The sequence below is a fragment of the Pteronotus mesoamericanus genome, unplaced genomic scaffold, assembly GCF_021234165.1.
Source record: "Pteronotus mesoamericanus isolate MK-2021 breed Mesoamerican mustached bat unplaced genomic scaffold, CSHL_Meso_final contig_46, whole genome shotgun sequence".
NCBI lineage: Eukaryota > Metazoa > Chordata > Mammalia > Chiroptera > Mormoopidae > Pteronotus > Pteronotus mesoamericanus.
The window spans coordinates 1,299,108-1,320,396 of NW_026555170.1; the positions used below are offsets into that span (position 1 = coordinate 1,299,108).

At 50.6% G+C, this 21,289-nt stretch overlaps 4 protein-coding genes across 11 annotated transcripts in view; 1 reads left to right on the plus strand and 3 right to left on the minus strand.

The window, feature by feature from the left end:
* The window catches only part of ACIN1 (apoptotic chromatin condensation inducer 1), a 29,841-nt gene extending 29,278 nt beyond the window's left edge, over positions 1-563 (minus strand). For 4 of the 7 annotated variants that reach the window (XM_054577812.1, XM_054577810.1, XM_054577811.1 and 1 more), the window contains exon 1: positions 380-559. In XM_054577812.1, the coding sequence (XP_054433787.1) occupies positions 380-559 (180 nt within the window). Of the gene's footprint in view, positions 1-379 lie in introns of all 7 variants that reach the window. The other 3 variants (XM_054577815.1, XM_054577813.1, XM_054577814.1) reach the window with 2 other exon arrangements.
* CUNH14orf119 (chromosome unknown C14orf119 homolog) lies at positions 501-4,592 on the plus strand. 2 transcript variants are annotated; one of them, XM_054577820.1, is made up of 2 exons: positions 501-564; positions 3,438-4,592. In XM_054577820.1, the coding sequence occupies exon 2, from the start codon at positions 3,439-3,441 to the stop codon at positions 3,865-3,867; it is 429 nt and encodes a 142-aa protein (XP_054433795.1). In that variant the 5' UTR covers positions 501-564; position 3,438; the 3' UTR covers positions 3,868-4,592. The 2 variants fall into 2 exon arrangements, with proteins under 2 accessions (XP_054433795.1, XP_054433794.1); XM_054577819.1 differs by lacking the exon at positions 501-564 and adding an exon at positions 907-1,027.
* A 129-nt stretch (positions 4,593-4,721) lies between these two features.
* Positions 4,722-9,355, minus strand: CIROP (ciliated left-right organizer metallopeptidase). Its single transcript, XM_054577739.1, has 14 exons — positions 9,049-9,355; positions 8,830-8,923; positions 8,690-8,741; positions 8,223-8,366; positions 7,843-7,968; positions 7,576-7,660; positions 7,264-7,409; positions 7,019-7,190; positions 6,769-6,838; positions 6,596-6,692; positions 6,218-6,490; positions 5,779-6,008; positions 5,426-5,605; positions 4,722-4,929 (listed from the first exon to the last, which is right to left on the minus strand). Exons 1-14 carry the CDS (start codon positions 9,353-9,355, stop codon positions 4,722-4,724), a joined length of 2,184 nt encoding a protein of 727 aa, XP_054433714.1.
* An 8,734-nt stretch (positions 9,356-18,089) lies between these two features.
* Positions 18,090-19,524, minus strand: CEBPE (CCAAT enhancer binding protein epsilon). Its single transcript, XM_054577740.1, has 2 exons — positions 19,015-19,524; positions 18,090-18,425 (listed from the first exon to the last, which is right to left on the minus strand). Exons 1-2 carry the CDS (start codon positions 19,522-19,524, stop codon positions 18,090-18,092), a joined length of 846 nt encoding a protein of 281 aa, XP_054433715.1.
* Positions 19,525-21,289: the final 1,765 nt, after the last annotated feature.

Genomic DNA, 21,289 nt, shown 5'->3' on the forward strand with positions numbered 1-21,289 from the left:
CAGCCCAACTCGCCCCCCCCCCTCAGGCCAGCAACACCGGTGGTTGTAGTGGGATTTAACTCCTTCTGCAGCGCATGCGCCGAAACCACAGACACAAACAAGGAGGGGGTGGGGAAAGAAGGAAGAAGCTTAAGACACTCCGGGAGAGTAGCGCGCACCCTCCCATTTTGGGCTCGCGCTGCTGCCGTTAAGGCGGGAACCGGCGCTATCTCTATTCCTGCGCGAGCCTCGCCAACCACCCTGCGCGCGGCTCCGAAGGCTCGCGCTGGCGGCCTGAGCCAGCTCGCGCCGAGCCCGGACACTGCGCCTGCGCCGCAGCAGAGACTCGTCTCTACCGGGTCCGCTCCCCTCCGACACCCCGGCAAGGCCGTCTCCTCACCCCTTTGAGCCGCTTGACCAGGGCACTCTTCTGCCCGCTCTTGGCTAGGCCTCGCTGTTCTAGTGCGGCCTTCAGGTCGGTCACCCGCAGCGCCTGAAGAGGCTTCCCGTCCAGAGTCACCTCCTCCAGCTCCGCCATCTTGCGTGAGGTACTCGGGTCCGTCCCGACGGCTTCGGGCATCTTCGGTAATTTCCGCTAACGCCCTTCGAACGTACCGATCTGACCCCGCCCATTGCCATAGTCCACCCCTCGATTACCACTCAGAACTCCTCGAGTTCCCCCGGAACTGCTCGGGTGTTTCCGTCTCCATATCGGCACCAATCGATTCTTCCCATCCTCACAGACGCTCCACCTCCCTCATACTGCTTTCAGAGCTCGGTCGTCTTCGTTTTACCGAGGCTTTGAATCGAATCTATTCGGAAGCCTTCGCCTCTGGCATAACCAGGATCGGAATTATTCGGCTCTCTCCGGCCCTAACGCTGAGGCGCTGGGGCGCTTGGGTGTTTGGGGCTGGGCCGGGACCGGAAGTGCGTGGGCTGCCTGGCTGGCCTTGTTTAGGGTTTTCAGGAAACATGGAAGCGATGGCTGTAGATGGAGCCCAAGTACTCTTGTGATGGTCTCTCGGTTTTCTGTGAGAGGAAAGGGGAGGTAAGCAGGGTAGAAGTTCCTCCCTGGGCTGGGTCAGAGTCAGAGTCCGTGTTTGCGGGTCACCCTGGTAGGACAGGTCTCCTCTTCTACGGAAACAGATGCTGCCACCTATCCTTTCAATCCCCGCCACTCCTTTTTAAGGCGTCGTTGTTCTTTGGGATCTCGAAATGCCAGGCTCTTTGGCCTCCAAGGTGGACAAGTGGCAGGAGCGTGTCTTCAGTCTCAGATTGAACTAATTCGTGATTTTTGAACTTGCCTTTGCCGTGGAAGCCGTGTCGCAAGACTCGGGAAAAATTCTCCCTTTCCCTGAATAAGGGAATAGAGTTCCTTTAGGAGGAATTGCTTCTTGTAGGGCCACTGAAAAAAGAAAGCCTCTCAGGACTGCTTGGTACTGAACTGATGATAATTGTATAGGTGTTCTTTTCTCTCTACAAATGATCCAATTTGCACAAACAGTAGAATAGCTCGTGTACAGTAGTAGTTTTAAGGTTTTCATTGTTAGAGATTCAAACTGTGGTCTTTGAAAACTATTCAAGTTGGCTGACCTAACAGTTGGATTAGTGATGCAGATCAGTGGCAGGGCAGCAATAGGTATTATGCTGAACATAGGGAAAACTGTTGAAACACATGAATTGTTAAACGTCTACAGCAGTGCAACACTTGTTAGATCCCTAAGCCACCAAACCAACTATACATTTTTTTCAGTTTTGTATAAACACGTGGCTATTCTCTTGTTTCTCTTACTGCGTTATCTCATTTTGCATCAGGGCCCATCACTTCTCTTCCTAGTGCTTTACAGGAAATTTAAAGAAGTAGTGGGTGTTACTGATTTTTTGGCATATTTTATTTATTTTTTAAAAGACTTTCTTTACTTTTAGAGAAAAGAGAAGGTGGGGAGAAAGAGGGCAGGAACATCGATGTATGAGAGATACAATTATGGGTTGCCTCTCACATGCCCCCAGCTGGGGATCTGGCCCACAACCCAGGCCTGTGCCCTTACTGGGAATCAAACTGGCAACCTTTCAGTTTGCACGTGCATGCCCAATCCACTGAGCTACACCATCCAGACCTCTTAGCATATTTTAGGTGCTATATGTACATTGCAAAGGAGAGGCTTTCATTATATATGATGTATTTTTTTTTCCCTCCGCTCTTGATAGCTCTGGATTGGTTAGCATCTGGGCCCTTCCAGTTGCCTATACTTGATTAGAAAAAGGGGACCTTTTTTCACTTAGGGAAGATATGATGGACCAACATTAATCATTGGTTTTTTTTTTTTTTTCTTTATTCAACCTGGAACATAGAAATAGGCAGGAGAAAATAAGCAAGAAATGTGTTGGATAAGCTGGAATTATTGAGGGTCAAGGAGCAGCAGGGGAAGAGGAAGAGCAGGAAAAACAAAAGAGAGATAGAAGGGGTCAAAGAAAACAAAACAAAAGGCTGCCACAAAAAGTTATGATAGCCAAAATTCCCAGAGCAAAGCAAGAAATATATAACAAGAGTATGTGGCCTTGCCCCAGCTGGGTGGTTTACTTGGTGAAGGGTCATCTGCAAAAAGTTCCAGGTTTGATCCCCCAGTTCGGGCACATAGGGGAACAAATTGATGTTTCTGACTCACATTGATGTCCTCTCTCCCTGTCTGTCTCTCTCTCTCTACCCTGCTCCCCCACCCCAAATCATAAACATATCCTTAGATGAAGATTTTAAAAAAAGAACATGTGGCCTTGCAACTTATGAAGTTGATCTTACAGAAGCACAAAGATTTTTTTTTGCTCAAAAATTCTGTAGTGGCTCGGGAATTGGAGGATGAAATCATCATTCAAGAAGACTTTACAGATAACATTGATGTCATTCAGTAAAAATGGCCAGATATAGATGATGATAGATCTTGGAAAAGGGAAGAAGTGATTTCAAAATTTATATTTTGATGAACTGAACTGATATGGCCAAAGGGAGAGAAGTTGTTTGAAAACATATTAATCCTACAGTTAAACTATAAATTACCCTCACCCTTGGCATTTTCACTGTTCTGTACAAGGCTGCTTGTTTTTTAATCACCAAAGTCTAATAAACAGAGACTGCCATTCTTATGCATAAAATAGAATTTAGTCAAATAAAAATTTTTGGCCACTTGAAAAAAAAGTTGTTTTTAGATTTTTTAAAATAAGAATGATGGAGGGAAACTGTTTGGGGAGGGAAGTAGGTCTGAAAAAGAGGAAGGCTGGCAAGTATAAAATGAAATTATTCTTGGATGACCTCTCTAAATAGTTTGATAACCCAATTCCTGTAAATTGTATTGGTGAAAAGTAATTTTCTTTATAGATGCTGATTGAGTGTGATAAGATTTGTTGGGAAGTTGTATTTTGGTTGCTCTGTCTAAAGAGTATATAATAGTGCTTTTATGTTTCAGGATGCCACTGGACTCATCTTCATCTTCGATGCAGCTATCCTTTCCTTCTCCCTTATCCTCGGTGCCAGACAATTTTGCTAACTCTTCCCCTCCTCTAATGTCTTATATCACTTCTCAGGAAATGAAGTGTATTCTTCACTGGTTTGCCAGTTGGTCAGGTCCTCAGCGTGAACGTTTCCTACAGGACCTGGTAGCTAAAGCAGTGCCAGGAAAATTACAGCCATTGCTGGAAGGTCTGGAGCAGCTTAGTGTGTCTGGAGGAAACCGACCACCTTGTATCTTTGAGTGCCAGCTACGTCTTTGGGATCAGTGGTTTCGAGGCTGGGCTGAGGAGGAGCGCAATGAATTTGTCAGGCAACTGGAGGTCAGTGAGCCAGACTTCGTGGCAAAGTTTTACCAAGCAGTGGCTGCTACATCTGGTAAAGACTGATAGGCATTAAAATCAGAGAAGATAACCATAGCTGATGGAGCCAAAGCCACAACTTGACAGTGAGAACTTCATCTGTGTTACTGAAAGGTCTGGGAACGGTATCCTGATCTGCTGACTGAAGTCGCTGACTCATACAGCCCTGGTTATTTCAGTGTTAGCTGGACTCCTATTGTAAATATTTTCAATCCAAGCAAATGCATATCAGCAGTCTGCCTCAAGAGATGTCACACCCTCAAGAATTTAATGACTTCTTTTTTAACTATAACCAAAAGGCAACTATACATTATAACTCAGACCTACTGCTGGCCCATCTGGTTGTAAAATAGAGCCCTTCTACTCCAGAAACAGGAGAGAAGGGCAATAAAAGTCATGTTTTTCTATTTAGATGGATTCAGATGGCTGGTTTCACCACTCTTAGCAGATTCTGGTATAATTATGTGACATCCTAACCACTAGCTTTCCTGTGATGATACAGTAAAATTACAGAAAAATTAGAAAAGGGAGATAATTAGATATTCCTCCCTCCATACTGATGTGTGTTTGAATCCAACTAACAATGCCTTTTTTCAAAAGCATGTGTGATATCCTTGGAGCTGCTAGCAGATGTTCTTATTCTGTAAGTTTGCTGTATAACAATATGAGAAAAACTGACACTCTTTAGAAGTTGAAGGGTTTATTTTTTTGTATCAAAATAAAGAATGAATCTTTGGAATGAAAAGTCTATTTTTTTTTTTTTTCATTGCAAACCCAGTATGAAAAAAGTAAAACTTAAGAGAAGATAGTAGATTGACCTCCCATGTAGTTGTCTTCTAAGAAATAATCTCTGTTCTGCCCCCGTCATGCTCTGAATACTATCACACCTCCCTTAATCCTCCAACTAAGCCCCTTGTACTTTGGACTTCTGGTGAATGGGAAGGGGCAGATGGTCCCACCTGAAGAGGAGCTCGTTTCTGATAGGCCACGGTTCCCAGTGTACCCACCAGGATAAGCAGCATTAGGCAGAGCCCTGTGGACAGACCTAGATGGGTCATGGAGGGATTATGGCCCGAGATAACCAGCAACCTAGGAACATAGAAGTAATAGTTGGCTTGGAATAATGGCTAGGCTTAGGAGGTGAAGGGCTTTGCCTTTATTTTAATACATAGAGCTCATAAACCCTGTTTCATGCAAACAGCTGAGGAAATCAGTAAGAGCGACTCTAGAACCTGAAAGTTGGAATAAGACCAAATTCCAAGTCATCAGCAACTTAGATTGTTGGAGGGAGATTTAACTTGGCAGTGAGGGAAGTGGCTTAAGGGAAGGGTTAGACTGGTCTTTAGGTAACTAGACATGGTGCCTGGGTAGTGCTTAAGAAATGAAGGGTGCTAGGACCCCTGTCTCCCAGGGTAGGGGGAACTCCACTGTCATGAGTGGAGAAGTGTCCCATAATGACAGGCTTGAAGTAATCATGTTAGTCAGGGATCCCTGTTCTCTGAAATGAATAATAACGGCTTAATGCAATTTCAAATATCTAGACTAGGAATTTGAAAAAGAAAACCTACATGGAATATTATCTTACTTGCTGTGTTCTGTGGTAAAGTTAGCTCCTCCATAATATACTTCTAGAGGCTTCTTCTGGAGAGTCAGGGTCAGGGCCCTGTGCAGCATACTAACCGAAGGCCCTTGGCAACCAGGAGACTTCCAAATGTGCACAGTGAATACCAGGCTACTTGTAATTGAGGGGCTGTGGAAGTAGCACCTAAATGGATATTTGGATCTCTTAATGGAGGTATAGTCCCTGGAAGATATCTTACAAAACATTCGGGCTTGGGAGTGGAATGAACAAAGCCTCAGAGGACAGTTGCAGAGTAAAGGACTTAAGCATTCTCCCTGGCCCATAGGAAAAATCCTCAGCCTGGATGGTCGCTTTACCTGCCAGTGCCTCCTCTGTTCACCAGAGCCTGTAGGATTGCTTCAGTCAACTCTTCTCGTTCTTCCTCCCCCAGGGATTGGCCTGGGGGCCCAGCTAATCCTAAAGACAGCCTGAATAACAGGTCTTGGGTTGAAAGACTCAGAGGTGGGAAAGTAGCAGCATCTGTACCTTCTTTAGTCTGGCACAGCCGACCCCGGGGACAGACGAGAAGACCATGGTACCCAGGTATCTACAAGGAAACATAGCAGGGTATAGTTAGAGCCTTGGTTACTTGCTCAAACACTCCTAAGGAAAATGTAAAGTCTAGATCAAAGTCATGGGCTCTGTGGGTACTTAGTAAATAAAGGAACATAAAACAGGTTGGACAGGGCCACTGTATGAACGTTTCCAAACTTCTTTTTTCCAATGTGCTACAGTTTTCTCACCTATAACACCCACCTGAATAGCCTCTCCTGGAGGGCATGAGGCCCAAGGGGATCCCTCCACCTGCACCTTATAGGCTCCCCTCTCTGTACATTGATGTAAGTAGCAGTGGCCAGCGAGCTCTGCTTCCTTTAGGTATGGGATCTGAGAGGGAAACCTGGCCTTGTCCCCAGGGAGCCGCTCTGATGTGAGGTTGGCAAGGAAGCAACGACTCTGGGGATGGTAGATCTCCCCATGAGGATTCTCCGCCCCAGGTGGGAATCCATTTTCCTTCTTCCAGCATTCGCTCTGAAGGGTGGGGCAGAAGTTAAAATAATGTTTGTATCGATGCCTTAGAACTTGACTCCTCTCCAGGCCCACTCAAGTTCGCTCTCTGCTTTCTAGTCTACTCACTCTGTTGGCCAAGGGCTTGTACATGCGGCAGCCTTCCAGCACAGGGTCTGAGGAGCAGCTTCCCTTGTCCAGGTGCAGGTAGTGGCAGCCCAGTCCACTGTAGGGAGGGGATGATAGAGTGACTATAGGATCACTGACAGCTGCACAGCCCCTCAATGACTCAGCACACACACCTGCCAGTACAGAAGAAGTCTGAGGAGCCAGTCCCACATGTGGTCACCAGGCCAAATTCCAGGCCAGATCCTGCATAAGAGATAGGAAGAGAAAGAGCCCTCAGAACAAATGAAGCCCCAAATATCCCTCAGTGCTAGTTATGCTTACAGCTTCCGTTGCATCTTAGCAGCACATAATCCAGCCTCTCTCACTTTCCCCACGCTGACTTCGGTCACGTGTGCCCCTCTGTAGTTCTCCCTTATTTCTTACCCTGGCCCCACAACAGCTCCTCTGCAGCACTGTGATTAACTTGGTACCAGCCTGAGTCTTTGAAGGCAGCAAGAGTGATTTGGTCTAGTCGAGTGTACTGGGCACCATCAAAGGTAGCAGTCATGATCGAGCCTTGGAGTAGTCGGGCCTCCCAGTGTGAAGACAAAGGGCCCTACCAGAGGAGGAAACTGGTAGCCACCTGGCCAGTCCTTCCTTCCAGCACCCCAGGGTGTTCTTATTCTCACCTCTTCTTCCAAGGGGACGCCCAGTGAAATCCCTAGCACTCCCAAGTGTTTGGCCAGGCTGTCGCTAACAGTTGGGGTGGTGAGAAGCAGCTGTCCCCACTTATCTCGCCTTGTCACCTGTTGCCTTGTAGTACAGTTCTCTCGAACTGTACTACAAGAATTGAGAAAGTGAACAGAGGAAGGGGAGAAGGCAATGTGAGGAGAGGAACACTTAGGAAGGATAAGGTAGAACTGGAAAGAAGTTCATGAGATAGTAGTGATTCCCTCCAGTTGACCTTGTGGGAAGACCTCTTCCTCATTCCTCTCATTTACCGCTGGGTCCTGAGGGGCAATTCCGCCACTTCTTGAAGAGCTGTCCAGAGAAACCCAGGATGTGGAGCAATTCATGCAGTGTGGCCTATGGACAATGACAGCAGAGTGAGGGACACTGGGTTTGCAGCAGGATTGACTAGCCACTCTGCCCCATCACTTCTTAGAACCTGAGGCACCTTTTATTCCATCCTTAGTAGTTTCTCCCACTTCATGAAAAGCTGGATGGTCTTCCCTACCTCCCCCAACCTGTCATTATGCAGCAGTCACCATGACGATGTCACTGTGGCTGAGGCTGGGGCTGGTGAGATGTTGGGCACAGTAGACAATGGTACCGGCAAGGGGCCTGTCTTCTGAGTCCAGCTGGCAGCAGGCAGCATAGGCAATGACAGAGGGCTGCGGATGGGTGAGGACAATGCAGGGGCAGAAAGAAGTAGGGTAACCCAGGAGAAATCTTCCTGAAAATGGAAGTCCGATGTACCAAGGGATGGAATAGAGGATTTTTTAATCCCCAACCCAAACTTCATCAGCCTGCCCCAAGTTACCTCAAATAAACACAATTTAATAAACACTACTTTATGTCCCTTACCCCTCATATTTAAGATTTAAGAGAAGCAGAGTAGGGAAAAGGGATTTGATTTGAACCTCACCTCTCGGTGGCACTTGGAAGTGTGGGCAACCTGCACATACAGGAGAAAATCAGTGTTTTGGACCCCAGGCCCATCTGGCTGGACCAGTTGTGGGGGACCCCGCTCTGGCCACAAGGCATAACCACGGAGATGGGCATCAGGAATCTGGCAGGGAATGAAATGTGGCGTCTCGATTAGCAGGTGGGCTGGAAAGATAGGACAACAGGACACGGAGTGCTGGGAGTGAGGGGCAGAGTCTCTACCTTTAGCTGGCCTTAGTGCCATCTGGGCAGCTGGCTAGAATGGGGAGCTCTACCATCCCCCACCCCACCCCAGATCTCTGACTTAACAAATTGCCAGGGGGAGAGTGGGGGGACCGGAATCTGCATTGTTAGGGAGCACATTTGGTAATCCTGTGCCGGTGGTCTTGGAGAGGTCTAGGCAGGCTAAAGATCATCGGATCCCCAAATCTGAGAAATTGCTGTCACCTTTGCACCCAGGCAATTCTCTCCTTTGTACCCTTGGTTCAAGAGGCTGCACCTGCCAAGAATGAATATCTGTAGGTGAGCTGGAGACATTTCTGGGTACCCCTGAAGAAGCATTGTACACACAATGATAACGAACTCACCTGTGGTAGTTTGGGGTATCTGGGTCTCCCCAGACAGCATGGCAGTACTGTGCAGGGTCTCGGCTCAGAAGCAGGGGTCCTTGCACTGGAGGCACTTAACAAGACGAGAGGTCCATTTTACCTCAGTATCTTAGAGTTTCAGTTCCTCTTCTGTGGTGGTTGTCTGCTTCATATCTCTCTGTTCCTCAGCCCTCCTGACTGATCCGTGCACCCACTCACCTGCTAGGACACCCTGGAGTCTCTGAGCAGCCTCTCTCACTGCGGCCAGGGCTTGGGATTCCACACTTATCCCATCTTCCTCAGGATCCCAAGCTCCAGCTGACACAGGGTCTCTTATATAGCAGGTTTGAATTCGGAGGGGTTGAGGATCACGAGAGCCAGGGAGGGTGAGAGAGGAAGAGCGGAAGTTGGAGGGAAGTTGAGAGAAAGGGGGCCTAAGAAGGCTCACAGACTTCTGTGTCTCATCATGTAGACACCTGCTTGTGGCAGCCCCCAGGAGTAGCAGCAGGAGCAGCAGCAGCAGCATCTTTTTCCGTCAAGTGTCTTCCACAGCCTGCCCTCGACGCTATCTTCTGATCCCTTCTTCCCTGCCCCACTCACTTCTGGCTTTCCTTTCTTTATCATATCTCTGCTTATCCCCTCCACCACTTGTGCTTATTTTTCAAGATTTAAGTGTTGTTGACTAAATCTACAATTCCTGCCAGGAGGTGAGATGTGAACCACAAGGGCCAAAGCTGCCCCCACCCCAGGGGGGCACCAGAAGTGAGAGCTGGGGGAGGGGCAGTGTAATTTCCAAGGCCTAAACTGACCTTTGCACAGAGGAGCCTGCCCGTCTAAGAAGGAACTCACATACCTTGCTTCCTTCCCTCATCCTAGCTCCCCTGGTTTTCTAAGTGGACAACCTTGAAACCTTCTCAGAACTAAGATATGGGTGTTCACATAATGGTGTGAGTGTGTAGCTGTGCACTCTTTGCTCACGGAGATGGGCAAACAAGTTCCTGCACTTCATTAGCCCCGTGTCAGAACCAGGTGGACTCTAAATAGCCGGACATTTATATATCTCCTCCATCTGTATAGGGGACTTAGGTGCCAACAAATACATGTTGGTTGACTGATCCCTCCAAACGAGAAGCTGTTGTGTTAGCGCCATGAGGCTTCACAGAAGCCACTGATAGGCATACCTGGGAGGGGAAGTAAACTCTTTCAATGGGCAGTAATGGAAGATGTTCAAAGATGTCCTTACTGAACTCTTGAAACTCCCTCAGCTTTCTTTGCTCCTGCTGTGCTTTCACATCCTGTTGACTCTGCCTACATACCCCTCCTTCCCTGCCTGCCTGCCTCATTCCTACCTTCCCTGTAATTACTCTGGGAAGCCTTTCTTAACACCTCCAGCCCAAATTCCACACCTGCCAGAGGGGGAGGGTGACCTCTCCTTCCTGCTCCAAACAGAACATTTGCCATCTTCTTTTATAATTGTTGTCTTAGTGGACCTCCCTCCACATCCTGCACTCCTTCAAGGTGGGCCTGCTTCCTGGCTGGCTTTGTATCCACAGTTCTCAGCAGAGCCCAGAAGGCTGTCTTCAGTTTGTGGATGAAGGAACAGAACCTAACCCTATTATTTAACTTTTGAAGAGGCAGGTCAGGGGTGCAGTGAGTAAGGCAACATAGCTAATTAGTGACAGACAAGGCTGAGGAGGTTGAGTTTTATACTTTGATATTCCAGAGCAGTGGCTGGTGCTAGTCATTACAAGGGAGGCATCCAAACTCAAGCCAAACCAACTCTACTCCTTTCTATCTATGCAACTTTGGCCAAGTGCCTCAGCTTTTACATTTGCAAAAATGGGGATGGTTGTACTTGTCTGATAGGGTTGTTATGAGGAGTAAGATTTGTAAAGTGCTGAGAACGACGTCTGGCTCATGACAAAAACAAAGTCAAGTAAAGCATGTGTATTCTGGAGGCACTTTAACTCAGTGGAGAAATATTCTGCTCTTATCAACGTACAAATCTTTAGGGGACTCTTATTCTTTCTGTAAGACAATCCTATTTTTTTTCCTCCAGGTATTGGAATATTTTTCTCTCGCGGTTGGGATGGGCACTCTGAACAAAACTTTCAGGTCAGGATTTGGGTGATGGACCCACGGTTTGTGTGGCTCCCTTCAGGATTTCTGGCTCCTACGCTTTGCTGCCCTCTTGTGACCATAATGAGCAGGGCGTGCACCGCCAGGTGAAGTGTCACCCAAACTTCACACCCGCTTACAGAACTCTATACATACCTTCTTACAGAGGAAGCCCAAGAAACACCTCACGTTTCTTCTGCTGGAATACTTTTCTTCTGTATTTGCCTGGCAAATTCTTCCTGATCTTTCAAGATCCAGCTGGAGGTTATCTGCCTGTTGAGACTTTACTCCCCAGGCTGAGATAGTTTGCATATCCTCTGTTCCCCAATAGCGTTTCTTTCACATCTTTAAAGTAGCTCTTATTAGACTTTCCTGACATTTATTTTTGTACTTGTTTCCTTGCTAGACTCTGGTCAGGGGCTGAGTCTGATTCATTTCTGCTTCTTTGAAGAGGCATGAAGTACGTGCAGAGAGGTAGTAGAGGTGAGAGATGAAAGTAAGGATAGAGCAGGGAGGTAAGGAGAAAGGATGAGGATAATTATCATTTTACTGAGCACTTCCTCTGTGTCCAGACATTGTTCCAAGCACTTTACGCTCATGTAATCCTTTCAGAAGCCTTACAAGGCAGGTATCATTATTGTCCCAATTTTACAACTGGGCACAGCAAAATTAGTCAACGTGGATAGGTGGAAAATGTGGGATTTGAACCCACATAGTTAGGCTCCTGAGCACAAGCTTTAACCCATCATGAGATAGTGCTTCTCAAGTGCACAGCATGGAGGAGAAATAAAGCTGTGACAAGAGGAATGGGATGAAAAAGATGAGGCTGAGGAGAAAAGGTGGAGATGAGGAGAGATCGTGGGAAGGAGAGGGTGAAGGCTACGATAAGAGAGGGTGGAGTTAGGAGAGTGGAAGTTAGAGAGGATGGGGATGAAGGTGAGAAAGGGTGTGGAGTTAGGGATAGGAAGCTAGGTAAGGGATAACGAGAAAGGATGTTGATGAGGAAGGGGTGGACGTGAAAGAGATGATGTGGGATGTAGGAGGACGAGGGAGGTGGAGAGAGGATGGGGCTGAGCAGAGCAATTGTCCTAGGTTGTGTACCATCCATAAGGCTATCAAGTATGCTGATCTCTCACTTCCCTCACCCTTTTATCTCGAACACCCTTTGCCATTCCACCTTAGCAAGCCACTCCCAGACTCATGCCCAGAGTCTTATCATCACCAGAAGCTGTAGTACCTATGAAATAACTGAATCAAACATCCCACTCTGTGATATGATCTCCTTTCCTTATGTTTGCTCAAGTTGGCCTCACTGCAACTGTTCTAAAAGCTCATTGAAGAACCACTAGCCCTTCCTGTCTTTTCATCTCTCCTTGTTCACCTTAGGTTCCAGCTTCACCACTAAATCCCTGGAGGTGTCTTCAGCTCCCCTTCCCAGCCTGTCCTGTCCACCCTGCCTCCCTGAGTAAGCCCCTCTTGCTGCCAAGCAGCTAAGGAACACCGAAGGAAATCTCCTAGAGGACAGACTGCTGTCACTCGAAACTTATTGGGTGCTCCCAAGCCAGAAATCTCAGCAACCAGCTTCCTCTTCCACCCTCAGCAACTAGGATTTTATACCTTCAAGCCTCTTTCTCTGAGCCTCCTGCTCAGTCACTTGCAATCACCTCTTCTTTCACAGTGAAATAGAAGTCAGCCCCGGCCTGCTGCAAACCTGTCTGTGTTCCTATCTGTGTCTGCTGCCATCTCTTCTTTCTCATTGGGAAAGAGAATGTCTTCTTCCTTTGGAAGGTGTTTTCTCCCTCTGGTGCTCTGGATCCCATCTATTGGAGCAAGATGTGGCCTCATCCCCTCTCTGACCTCACCTCCCACCCTCAGTCTAGTCTGCCTGCCCCTCCCCAGCCTCTGTCCGTGACCAGGAAGGACCTGCAGCTAAGGGCCTTTGCATACACTTCTTCCTGCTGGGAACTCCACTTTTTGCCAGACTGACCCCTACTTACCTTTTAGATACCTGTTTATATGTTACATGCTCAAAGAAGCCTTCCCTGACACATTTAAATATCCGTCACGGTCACCTTTTTATTTTTGCCATGTAGCACTGCCCATAATTTAGAATTACATATTGTTTTGTGACATTCGGTTTGTCCTCCTCACAAATCTGCAAGCCCCACAAAGGCAGGGGCAGTCCTCCTTGGTTATCCCATATCTCCCAAAAGAAGCAAAGTGCTTGGCATGGAGTAGGTGTTATTAACTATTTTTTGAGCAAATGAATGAATGACTGTAGTGAGAAGGCAGGACGGAGCTGAGGGAGGAGGAAGGATGAAGGTGGAAGTTGGCAGGTGAAGAGAGCAGATGGAGAGTGAGGGGCGAGGACAGTGATGAGGACGGTGAGCAAAGGTGAGGCTAGGGATGGAGGGGAGAAGAGGTGAGGAAAGGACCAGGGGTCTTCACTGGGCCTGAGTAAGTCTTCCAGGCCCTGAATGGACTTCCCAGGAGCTCTATCTCTTGGCCACGCTGCCTGTGAGGTTTGAAGGCAGAGCCAGTGGGCGGAGCTAGACTTTATCTAGGGGTGCAGCCCTAACCTCAGATGGTGACAGAGCTGGAGCCAGCAGGGGTTTTGCAAACCGTCCCGATTGCAGCAGGCCAGCAGTCTCGCTTGGGACAGGCGGGCGGGGCTGGGGCTTATCTCCCGAGTACAGTCCTAACCTCAGATGGTGACAAAGCTGGAGCTAGCAGGCGTTTTGCAAACCGTCCCGATTGCAGCAGGGTTGGATGGCTTGGCCAGGGGTGACAGTGCTAGGTGTGGGGGCAACGGGTTTGGACAGTTTGGGGCTTGGTTCGGGGTGAAGCTTGACATGTGGGGCGTGGGGGATGGACCCAATCTATGTAAGGCTTGCCTCTACCTACCTCAGATCTCTGTTCTGCAAGAGAAGGGGGAGGCTCTGCAGGTGGGTCTCTCCTTATTTAAGGAAACCTTCCTTTTCCCCAGTCCAAGGGTACTTTTGCTGCTCCCTGAAGTCAGAATGGGTGGCGAGTTGCAGCCATTTTCCTCTGAAAATACCCATCTCCCCATGGGTTAGCCTTGGGGAATTTTTTATGTGCCCGGGAAGTTTTTTTCTGAGGCCAGGCCAAGCCTGCTTATAGAAGCAGCTGGCAGCTGCTTATAGAAGCCAGGAGTCCTGCCCAGGTAAACCGTTCCCACTTTGGAGCAGCCCAGGCTGAGTCCTGAGAGGAGAGAGAGATCTGCCTGCTGGGGGCTAGTGAGGGTGACGGGAAGTGACTGGCTGTGGAAGAGAAGGTGCACAGACCCTCAGCCAGCCCTGGCTCTTGCCGCCTCAGCATCTCCTATGCAGCCCCCTCCATCCCATAATCCCCTCACTGGCTTGGGGCAGGGTAGGAGGTAGAGGTGAAGAGGCGCCTTTCCACCCCCACAACCCAAACCGGGATCTTGCAACACTGGGATGGGGGCCCTGGGGGCCCAGGAGTGTGGCAATCTGTGGGGGTGGGGGGTGGGGAGGTGTGCACGGAGCAGGGGGAGAGGCTTTCACAAGCAGCCTCCACCACGACTGACCTTGGCAGCCTCACCTTTGGTAGCTTCCCCCTCTCCACGGGTATCTCCGAACAGCCTTCCTCCTGGGCAGCTTCCCTGGGGCCTGAGATCCTATCTCTCAGCTCAGAGCTCTCATCCTGCTCCCCAGTTACGTTCATGAAGGAAAAGTGGGCCTGAACTGTGGATTCTAAAGCAAAAAGAATGCTTGTGTGTGCTCTTTGCACCTTGATTTGCTGGTTTTCCCAAGTTGCTGTGTCCCCAGGCCTCGAGCCTTTCCCCAGGCAGAGGTGGGGAGAACTAGCCTCCCTTGGGGGGGGCCCCTCTTTTCTGCCATCTGCTTTGTCTTCAGTGGGAACAGAGATAAGCCTGTTCCTTATCCCACCCCAGCTTCTTAGGGACTGTTCGCCCCAGCAGAGGGAATGAGAAGGGTGTCATGTGCAACTCCCTTCTGGAGGGAAGAAGGGAGGTCTTTTTCTTGCTTATCCCTTTTCTCCTGCTTTCCATCCCACCAGCCTCCCTAGGCTTCCTTCCATTTTCTTGATCACCCTGATGCCTTGGGGCCTTGGCATTTGTTCTTCCCCCTGCTCACCCTTTCCCCCTAATATGGCATATCTGCTTCCTTATTGATTTTTTTTAGGTTTTGACTTAAATGTTATCTACTCAGAGAGACCATATTTGGCTACCCCAGCTAAAAATAGCCTTCCCATCTGCTTGTTTACTCAGTTTCCCCATTGGGCATATTCAAATGGAGTAGTGAATGAATGAATTTAACGAAGGTGCTTCACTGAGGTGTGAGTGAACAGGATTGAGGGAAGGTGGCAGGGGGTGGTGAAGTGGGCTGGTGGCAGCAGGGGGGCCGTCACAGCCTTGGGTCGGGTCGTTAGGGCAGGAGTTCCATGTGAAGGAACCATGGAGGGTACTTGTCTTGTCAGGGAGGGGCTGGGGACAGGCACCTAACTTCACTCTCCTGCCCCATGGGGTATGTGGCAGGGTTACCAAAGAGGGGCAGAGGCAGACACTCAGCACCCTTGTTTGTTGCCTTTTTCTTTCGTCCCCTTCAGCTAACTGCTGGCTTTGTCTTAGTCACCACGGTGTTCTGGGCACCTTGCAAAGCTGGCGCAGGGAAGATGCTCAACAAATACTTGTCAAATGAGTTGCTTTGGTCCGAATCAGTTGAGGTCAGGTTAAAAGCCTCATTCAAAGAGTATGACATCTGGCTACCTGTCATATCCCCAGCCCCCACCCCCACCCTGGATATGGTCTGCTGCAGAGGATTGGGGTGTGCTCTCCTCTCAGTGTCACACAGGGGCCAGTTGTGCCCTTCTCTCCTAGTGGGGCTGTGACTCTTCTCCTGTCTTGGTGGCGGCCACCTGCCCTGAGGAGCCACTGGGGAAATGGGAGCTGGGAGGAGACACATTTCAGAGCTGTGGGAAAGAAGCCCAGGGTTGATGTTGAAGCAACCCAGGTTCCATCACCCAGAACCCTGAAGATAAGTCAAGGGGCAGTGGTCTTGAACTAGGAGGAGGAAATCCGGAGGTTGAGTCATTTAGAGTGTTCTGTACAAACCCCCCTTATGCAACCCATCCCCCTGGGCTGAAAGGAAGGTGCGGGATTCTCCCAGGCATCCACAGAACTGGCACCTCCCCCTTTCAAGCTCAGTCCACTCTGGGGGTGAGGTTCATATCTGTCTGCCCAAACCAGACCTGGGGCAGGGGATCCAGGGCACAGATGTAGGAGAAACTGTGCTCAAGAGACACCGAGGCAAAGGCAGGAGAGGGATGAGTCCTGGGTAAGGCAGGCGCAATGCACACAAGTGCCCAAGATGTGGAAAGGCTCTGACTCTGGGGGTGTGGGGGGAGAGAGAGAGAGAGAGAGAGAGAGAGAGAGAGAGAAGCGAGGATCCAAACGCCAGTCTCTGCCCTTCAGAAAGTTTTTCCGTGATGTCTAACTCAGGCTTTCTCAGCAGTGGCCTATAAATCATTGGTGGTCTAGGAGACATTCTAGCCTATGTTGTGCGTCTTCCTGTCTCTGCTGGGCATTCCTGATCACTTATGAATGACATTCAGTTGCCCAGCCCTGTGCTGTACCCTGTGCTGTATGCCTCTGAGGGGAGGTGTGAGCTCAGGGCAGAGAGACAGGTGTCCTGTGCTGAGATAACAAAGGGACTCAGTGAGCTTCAGGAGAATGTCTCTTTTCCCTCAACTGCTTTATCTATAAAATGTGGCTCACACTATCTTGCTTCTCTGAGGGCAAAGCCCACCTGATTGCTTGAGGTCTTTTCCAGCACCTCTTTTGATCTGTGATTTTATGGAGCTAATTTCAGTTCTGCTTTCAACCAATTGAGTGATTCTGACTAAGTCCCTTCCCCGCTCTGAGGCCTCGGTTTTCTCACCTGCAAAATGAGAAGTTTAGATGAGATCCCTGAGGTCCTTTCAGTTCTAACAAAATGGAATAATACCAACTGTTCACTCCGGCCCTGTCCTAGGCCCTGTTTATCTATGAACGTAACAGCACCATGAGGTGGGGGCTAGCACTACTCCCATTTTGCAGATGAGGAAACTGCAGCACAGAGGGAAGTAACTGGCTCTAGGTCACACAGCTAGTAAGCAGCAGAGGAAGATTCAAACAGAGGCGCTCAAGCACTGTGCTGTTGGGTTTCTTAGGTGAGAGTTCTGTGAAAAAGAAAACGCTTTGAAAATGGGGTTTCACCGGCACAGGCAGGTGTCATTCTCCACGTTATCAGTTTTCTCACATACAAACAGGCCTCAAGGCCTTTTCCAGTGGATTCCTCCCCGAAACACTCAAATGTTCACACGTTGGGGGCCCCGGTGGGTGAGGGCCAAGATGGGAGGGGGAGGGAGGGAGCCATGGGGGTATATCAATCTGGTGGACTGAAGCTGTGGATCTGGAGACAAGGGATTGAGTCCTGGATCAAGAGTTAAGGGTCCACACATATGGCAGAGTCATCTGGAATTTTCCCTTGGTCATCTGGCACAGGAGCTCCCAGATGCTGCTTCACTGTGAGGGAGAGCAGGACTGGGATCAGCAGGGACTGGGTGCTGCTGGATCTCCCTCCAAGCCACAGAGCTCTGTTAGGAGAGCAACCAGAGGCTGATCCAGGTCTTGTGGGGTGGCAGGAGGGTGCCTTCAGTGTCCACGGGACAGAGTGGGGTGGGGGGAGAAGAACAGAGTAACAGACTCAATCTGGCCAGGTGGTGTTTTGGGGGAAAGCTACGGGCAGTGTGTCTGCTGAATATTTGGGAAAATTCCCAAATATGCATTTGGGCATGGAATCAAAGGATAGTCATGTGAACTCCCAGGTTCTCTCTACAGCTCAGTTTGCTGTCTCTCCTTCTGCAGGGCCATGCCCCCTCCCGACCTACACACTTACACAGGCCCAGGCCCAGTGTACAGTCCCAGTACTGAGTCATAGTGCAATTTTATTCAGCTGAGAATCATAATGCTGAAGCCTGCCCTCTTCCCTTGCCACCCGCTGCCATTTGTCCACAGTCCATGTCTCAGGCTTGGCCTGTGAGGGGTTCTAGGATCCCAGCAGGGTGGGGATCTCCAGGTGCCCACAGTCTGCCAGCCGGGCTCAGCTGCAGCCCCCCACGCCCTTGATGAGGTTGGCGGCCTCGGGGATCTGGCGGAAGAGGTTGCGAAGGGTTTCCAGCTCCTGGGTCAGCTGCTCCACACGGCTGCGGAGGCGCTCGTTCTCTGCCATGTACTCCAGCACCTTCTGCTGTGTCTCCAGAATGCGCCTCTTGGCCTTGTCCCGACTCTTGCGCACAGCAATGTTGTTCCGTTCCCGCCGCAGCCTGTACTCCAGGCTGTCTTTGTTCACCGCTTTCTTGCCCTTGTGCGAGGGGCCAGCGGGAGAGGATGCCTTGAGAAGGGGACTGCAGGGGGCCGCAGCAGCAGCCAAAGGGGCCTGGAGGGGAAGGCACAGAGGGACAAGAGGTGAGGGCTGTCCAGGAAGCAGAGTGGCGGCGGGGCAAGAGTGCTGGCAGCAGAGCACCCTTGGGCCTCAAAGGGACGTGGGATCCAGAGCCAGCTCCTGGTTCCCAGTCAGAGCAATCTTGGCCCTGCTAGATACACGGGGTGCCTGTTCTGACTAAAACTCCCTTTCATGTTCCCACACTCTCTGAGGACACTTTCGTTCAATCTATCTTGTCTTTAGTTCTATGATCAGCAGGCATTTCCTCTTCTAGAAGCAGGCTTCAGAGAAACAAGAGGAGGTCGGCAGCAGAGAAGCTAGTGGGGGCCCGAGGTCAGGGCAGGTCAGCTGGACACAGAGACTGCAGGACACAGTGGGGTCCAGCGCGGGAGTGAATTCCCAGAGAAGGAAAGCAGGGTCGTGGTGGGGTGGTGGATGCAGAGGGCTTTGCGGGGTCAGTTTCATAAAGCAACACCAAACACAGACCCATTAAGAATTTAATCAGGAAGCTCAGAGTTGCCCCATCCACACCGGCCTCTCTCCAGCCCCTGGAAGGAAAGGAGGAGAATTGACCTGCTCTTACCTTGAGGACACGCAGGGGCTGGCTGGGTGCTGCCAGGGCTGGGGGCAGGTGCATGGCTGTCTGCCCACAGTGTGCCACTTGGTACTGCAGAGGATTGTAGCTGCTGCGGCTGGTCCCTCGGCTGCCCTCAGGTCCCCGAGGCTCTTCCTTCACAGCCACGGCCCTGGGGTCGTAGCTGCCTGGGCTGCTGTAGATTCCAGGTCCCAACGCCTTCCTGTCTGGGCCGAAGGTATGTGGGGGGTAGGCGAAGGGCCGCGGGTCGGGTGGCAGGTAGTGAGGGAAGGCAGGGTTTCCGGGGCCCTTGAGGCCTCGGGTCTCTGGTGCCGGCTTCACAGCGAAGAGGTCAGAGAGGAGCTGCTCCTCCCCAGATTCGATGTAGGCCGAGAGGTCGATGGAGGCCTCATGCTCACACATGTCCCCCAACTCCCCTGGCCCCGCTCGGGCCCCTGAGAACTCGAGTGCCTGCTGGCCCGCCCGGGGCTCACACTCGTAGTAGGTCCCATGAGACATGGCTGGTCCGCCCCCTGGGCTCCCCGCCCCCGAGCCCTGCTCTAGGGGCACCCGTGAGATGCTTGGCCTGCCCTTTCTTGATCTCTCCCTGCCCTAGATTTGCCCTAGATCTGCCCTCTCGGTCTCCTCTGTCACCCACTCCTGCGTGGCCTCTCTCCTCCCTCTTCTGCTGTTTCCTTTTCCTTCCTCTCTAGTCAATGCAGCTTTTCTCTTCCCTTTTTTCCCCCTCTCTCCCTGGGGTGACTCAGGGAGGGGCAGGGCGCACCCCAAGGGAGGGATGCAGGCCTTAGAGAAATGGGGCCCCCAGCCTCTGGAGCAGCTGGGACACTCTTTGGTCAGAGTCCAAGCCAGGGCCCTGAGCTGCCCAGGAGCTGAGGCTTCTGGGAATGCCTCCCCAGCCCCCGCTGAGTCCAGGGGATTCCGGAGTCCTTGCTTAGGGCAACACTTCCCTCTGAGTGTCCTCTTCCCTCCAGCTTCCAAAAAGTTCTGTGTAGAATGAGGTGCCAGGTCAGAGTGAACAGAGAACGCCCTCCTCAGTGCCGACCCCCAGCCTGGGCTGAGCTCCTCCCTTGACACACCTCTCTCAGTACCCCCCCCCCCCCCCCCCGCCCCAGGGCTGGGCTCCACCCAACCCTAGGGGCAGTCAGTTCCTTTTGTAGCCCCACCTCCCAGGGCATTCTCCTGGGTTCAGGCCAGGGGGTGTTTGAGGGGTCTAGGAAGTATTGACAGGTTCTGAGACCAAGGCAGACTTGGGGACTGTGTCGTGGCTGAGAGCATGCTCATTTGCTAGTTTTTTTCACAAGGTCTGTGCAATAGCCCAGGCACGCCTGTTTCCAGCTAGCTTTAGCAGCCTGGCCTGGCCTAGGCTGAAGCTCCCAGTCAGGACGTGAGCCCCGTGCCCCAGACCAGGCAAGTTGCTGCCCTGAGAACTGCCTGTCACAGTCTGGTAGCTCCAGAGCCTCTCTCTTCCAGCTGCCCCTGCTGCCAGAGAGCCTCAGGCTGGAGCTCTGCCCTGCCCTGGTCCCGGGGCTCTGCTCCATTTCCTGTGCCCTGGCCACAGGGCGCAGGCACTCGCTACAGCTCAGCTCCGGTTGCTGTCTTTCCTTCTGCATGGCCATTCTTTGACCTCGGTGCATGTCTCTCGGGTCCACTTCCTCTTGTGAGGCTTGAGAAGCCTTGTCTTTTGTCATCACCTCTTCCTGGGGCTCTGTTTCAGGGTCTTCAGGAGAAGCTTAGGGCTTGCTCCCCGTACTTTTGGTCTCACGGGAGGCCTCCTCTCCCTTCCCTTTTCTTTTTCTCTGGGTACTCCCCACTCCCTTCTGTCAGAGACACTGGCTGGGACCCTGCTTTTACCTTTCAAATTTCATCTATAAAAGGGACTATAGATTCGGTGAAAAGGAAGGACACAGTAGAAATGTATTACTGGCTCTTTTACTACCAGCAAATGCTGGGGGGTCCCTGTGGGGAGCTTGAAGTTTTTATAGGTCAGGCATACCAAGGGTTGGGCCAATGTGGGGCAATGCAGAGGGGATATGCATGGCATTAAACACTGCAATAAAGTATGCAAATAGGACTGCCTGCAAGTCAGGCAAGTTACCCCTTCCTCCCTCCCTCCCCACCCCTACAATACCCCAGGAGCTTTCCGTGCAGGTTTTGAGGTGATTTATCTAAAAGCCCTGACCTGGCATGGGAAGATCTTCCTGCATCCCAGAGACAGATTTCGGGAACCAGAGGGGAAATTTGTTTTGCCTTTTCCCCATTTCTA

What these genes read in the sequence shown, in the direction of transcription:
- CEBPE (XM_054577740.1), bottom strand. Translation starts at nt 19,524, where the DNA reads ATGTCTCATGGGACCTACTACGAGTGTGAGCCCCGGGCGGGCCAGCAG. An exon ending in AGCCCCTGCGTGTCCTCAAG is followed by an intron (nt 18,426 to 19,014) that starts GTAAGAGCAGGT and finishes CTTCCCCTCCAG; the next exon opens with GCCCCTTTGGCTGCTGCTGC.
- CIROP (XM_054577739.1), bottom strand. Translation starts at nt 9,355, where the DNA reads ATGCTGCTGCTGCTGCTCCTGCTGCTACTCCTGGGGGCTGCCACAAGC. An exon ending in GACTTCTTCTGTACTGGCAG is followed by an intron (nt 6,693 to 6,768) that starts GTGTGTGTGCTG and finishes CCCTCCCTACAG; the next exon opens with TGGACTGGGCTGCCACTACC. An exon ending in CTCCAGGAGAGGCTATTCAG is followed by an intron (nt 6,009 to 6,217) that starts GTGGGTGTTATA and finishes GTTTCCTTGTAG; the next exon opens with ATACCTGGGTACCATGGTCT.
- CUNH14orf119 (XM_054577819.1), top strand. Translation starts at nt 993, where the DNA reads ATGGTCTCTCGGTTTTCTGTGAGAGGAAAGGGGAG. An exon ending in TCTGTGAGAGGAAAGGGGAG is followed by an intron (nt 1,028 to 3,437) that starts GTAAGCAGGGTA and finishes TTTATGTTTCAG; the next exon opens with GATGCCACTGGACTCATCTT.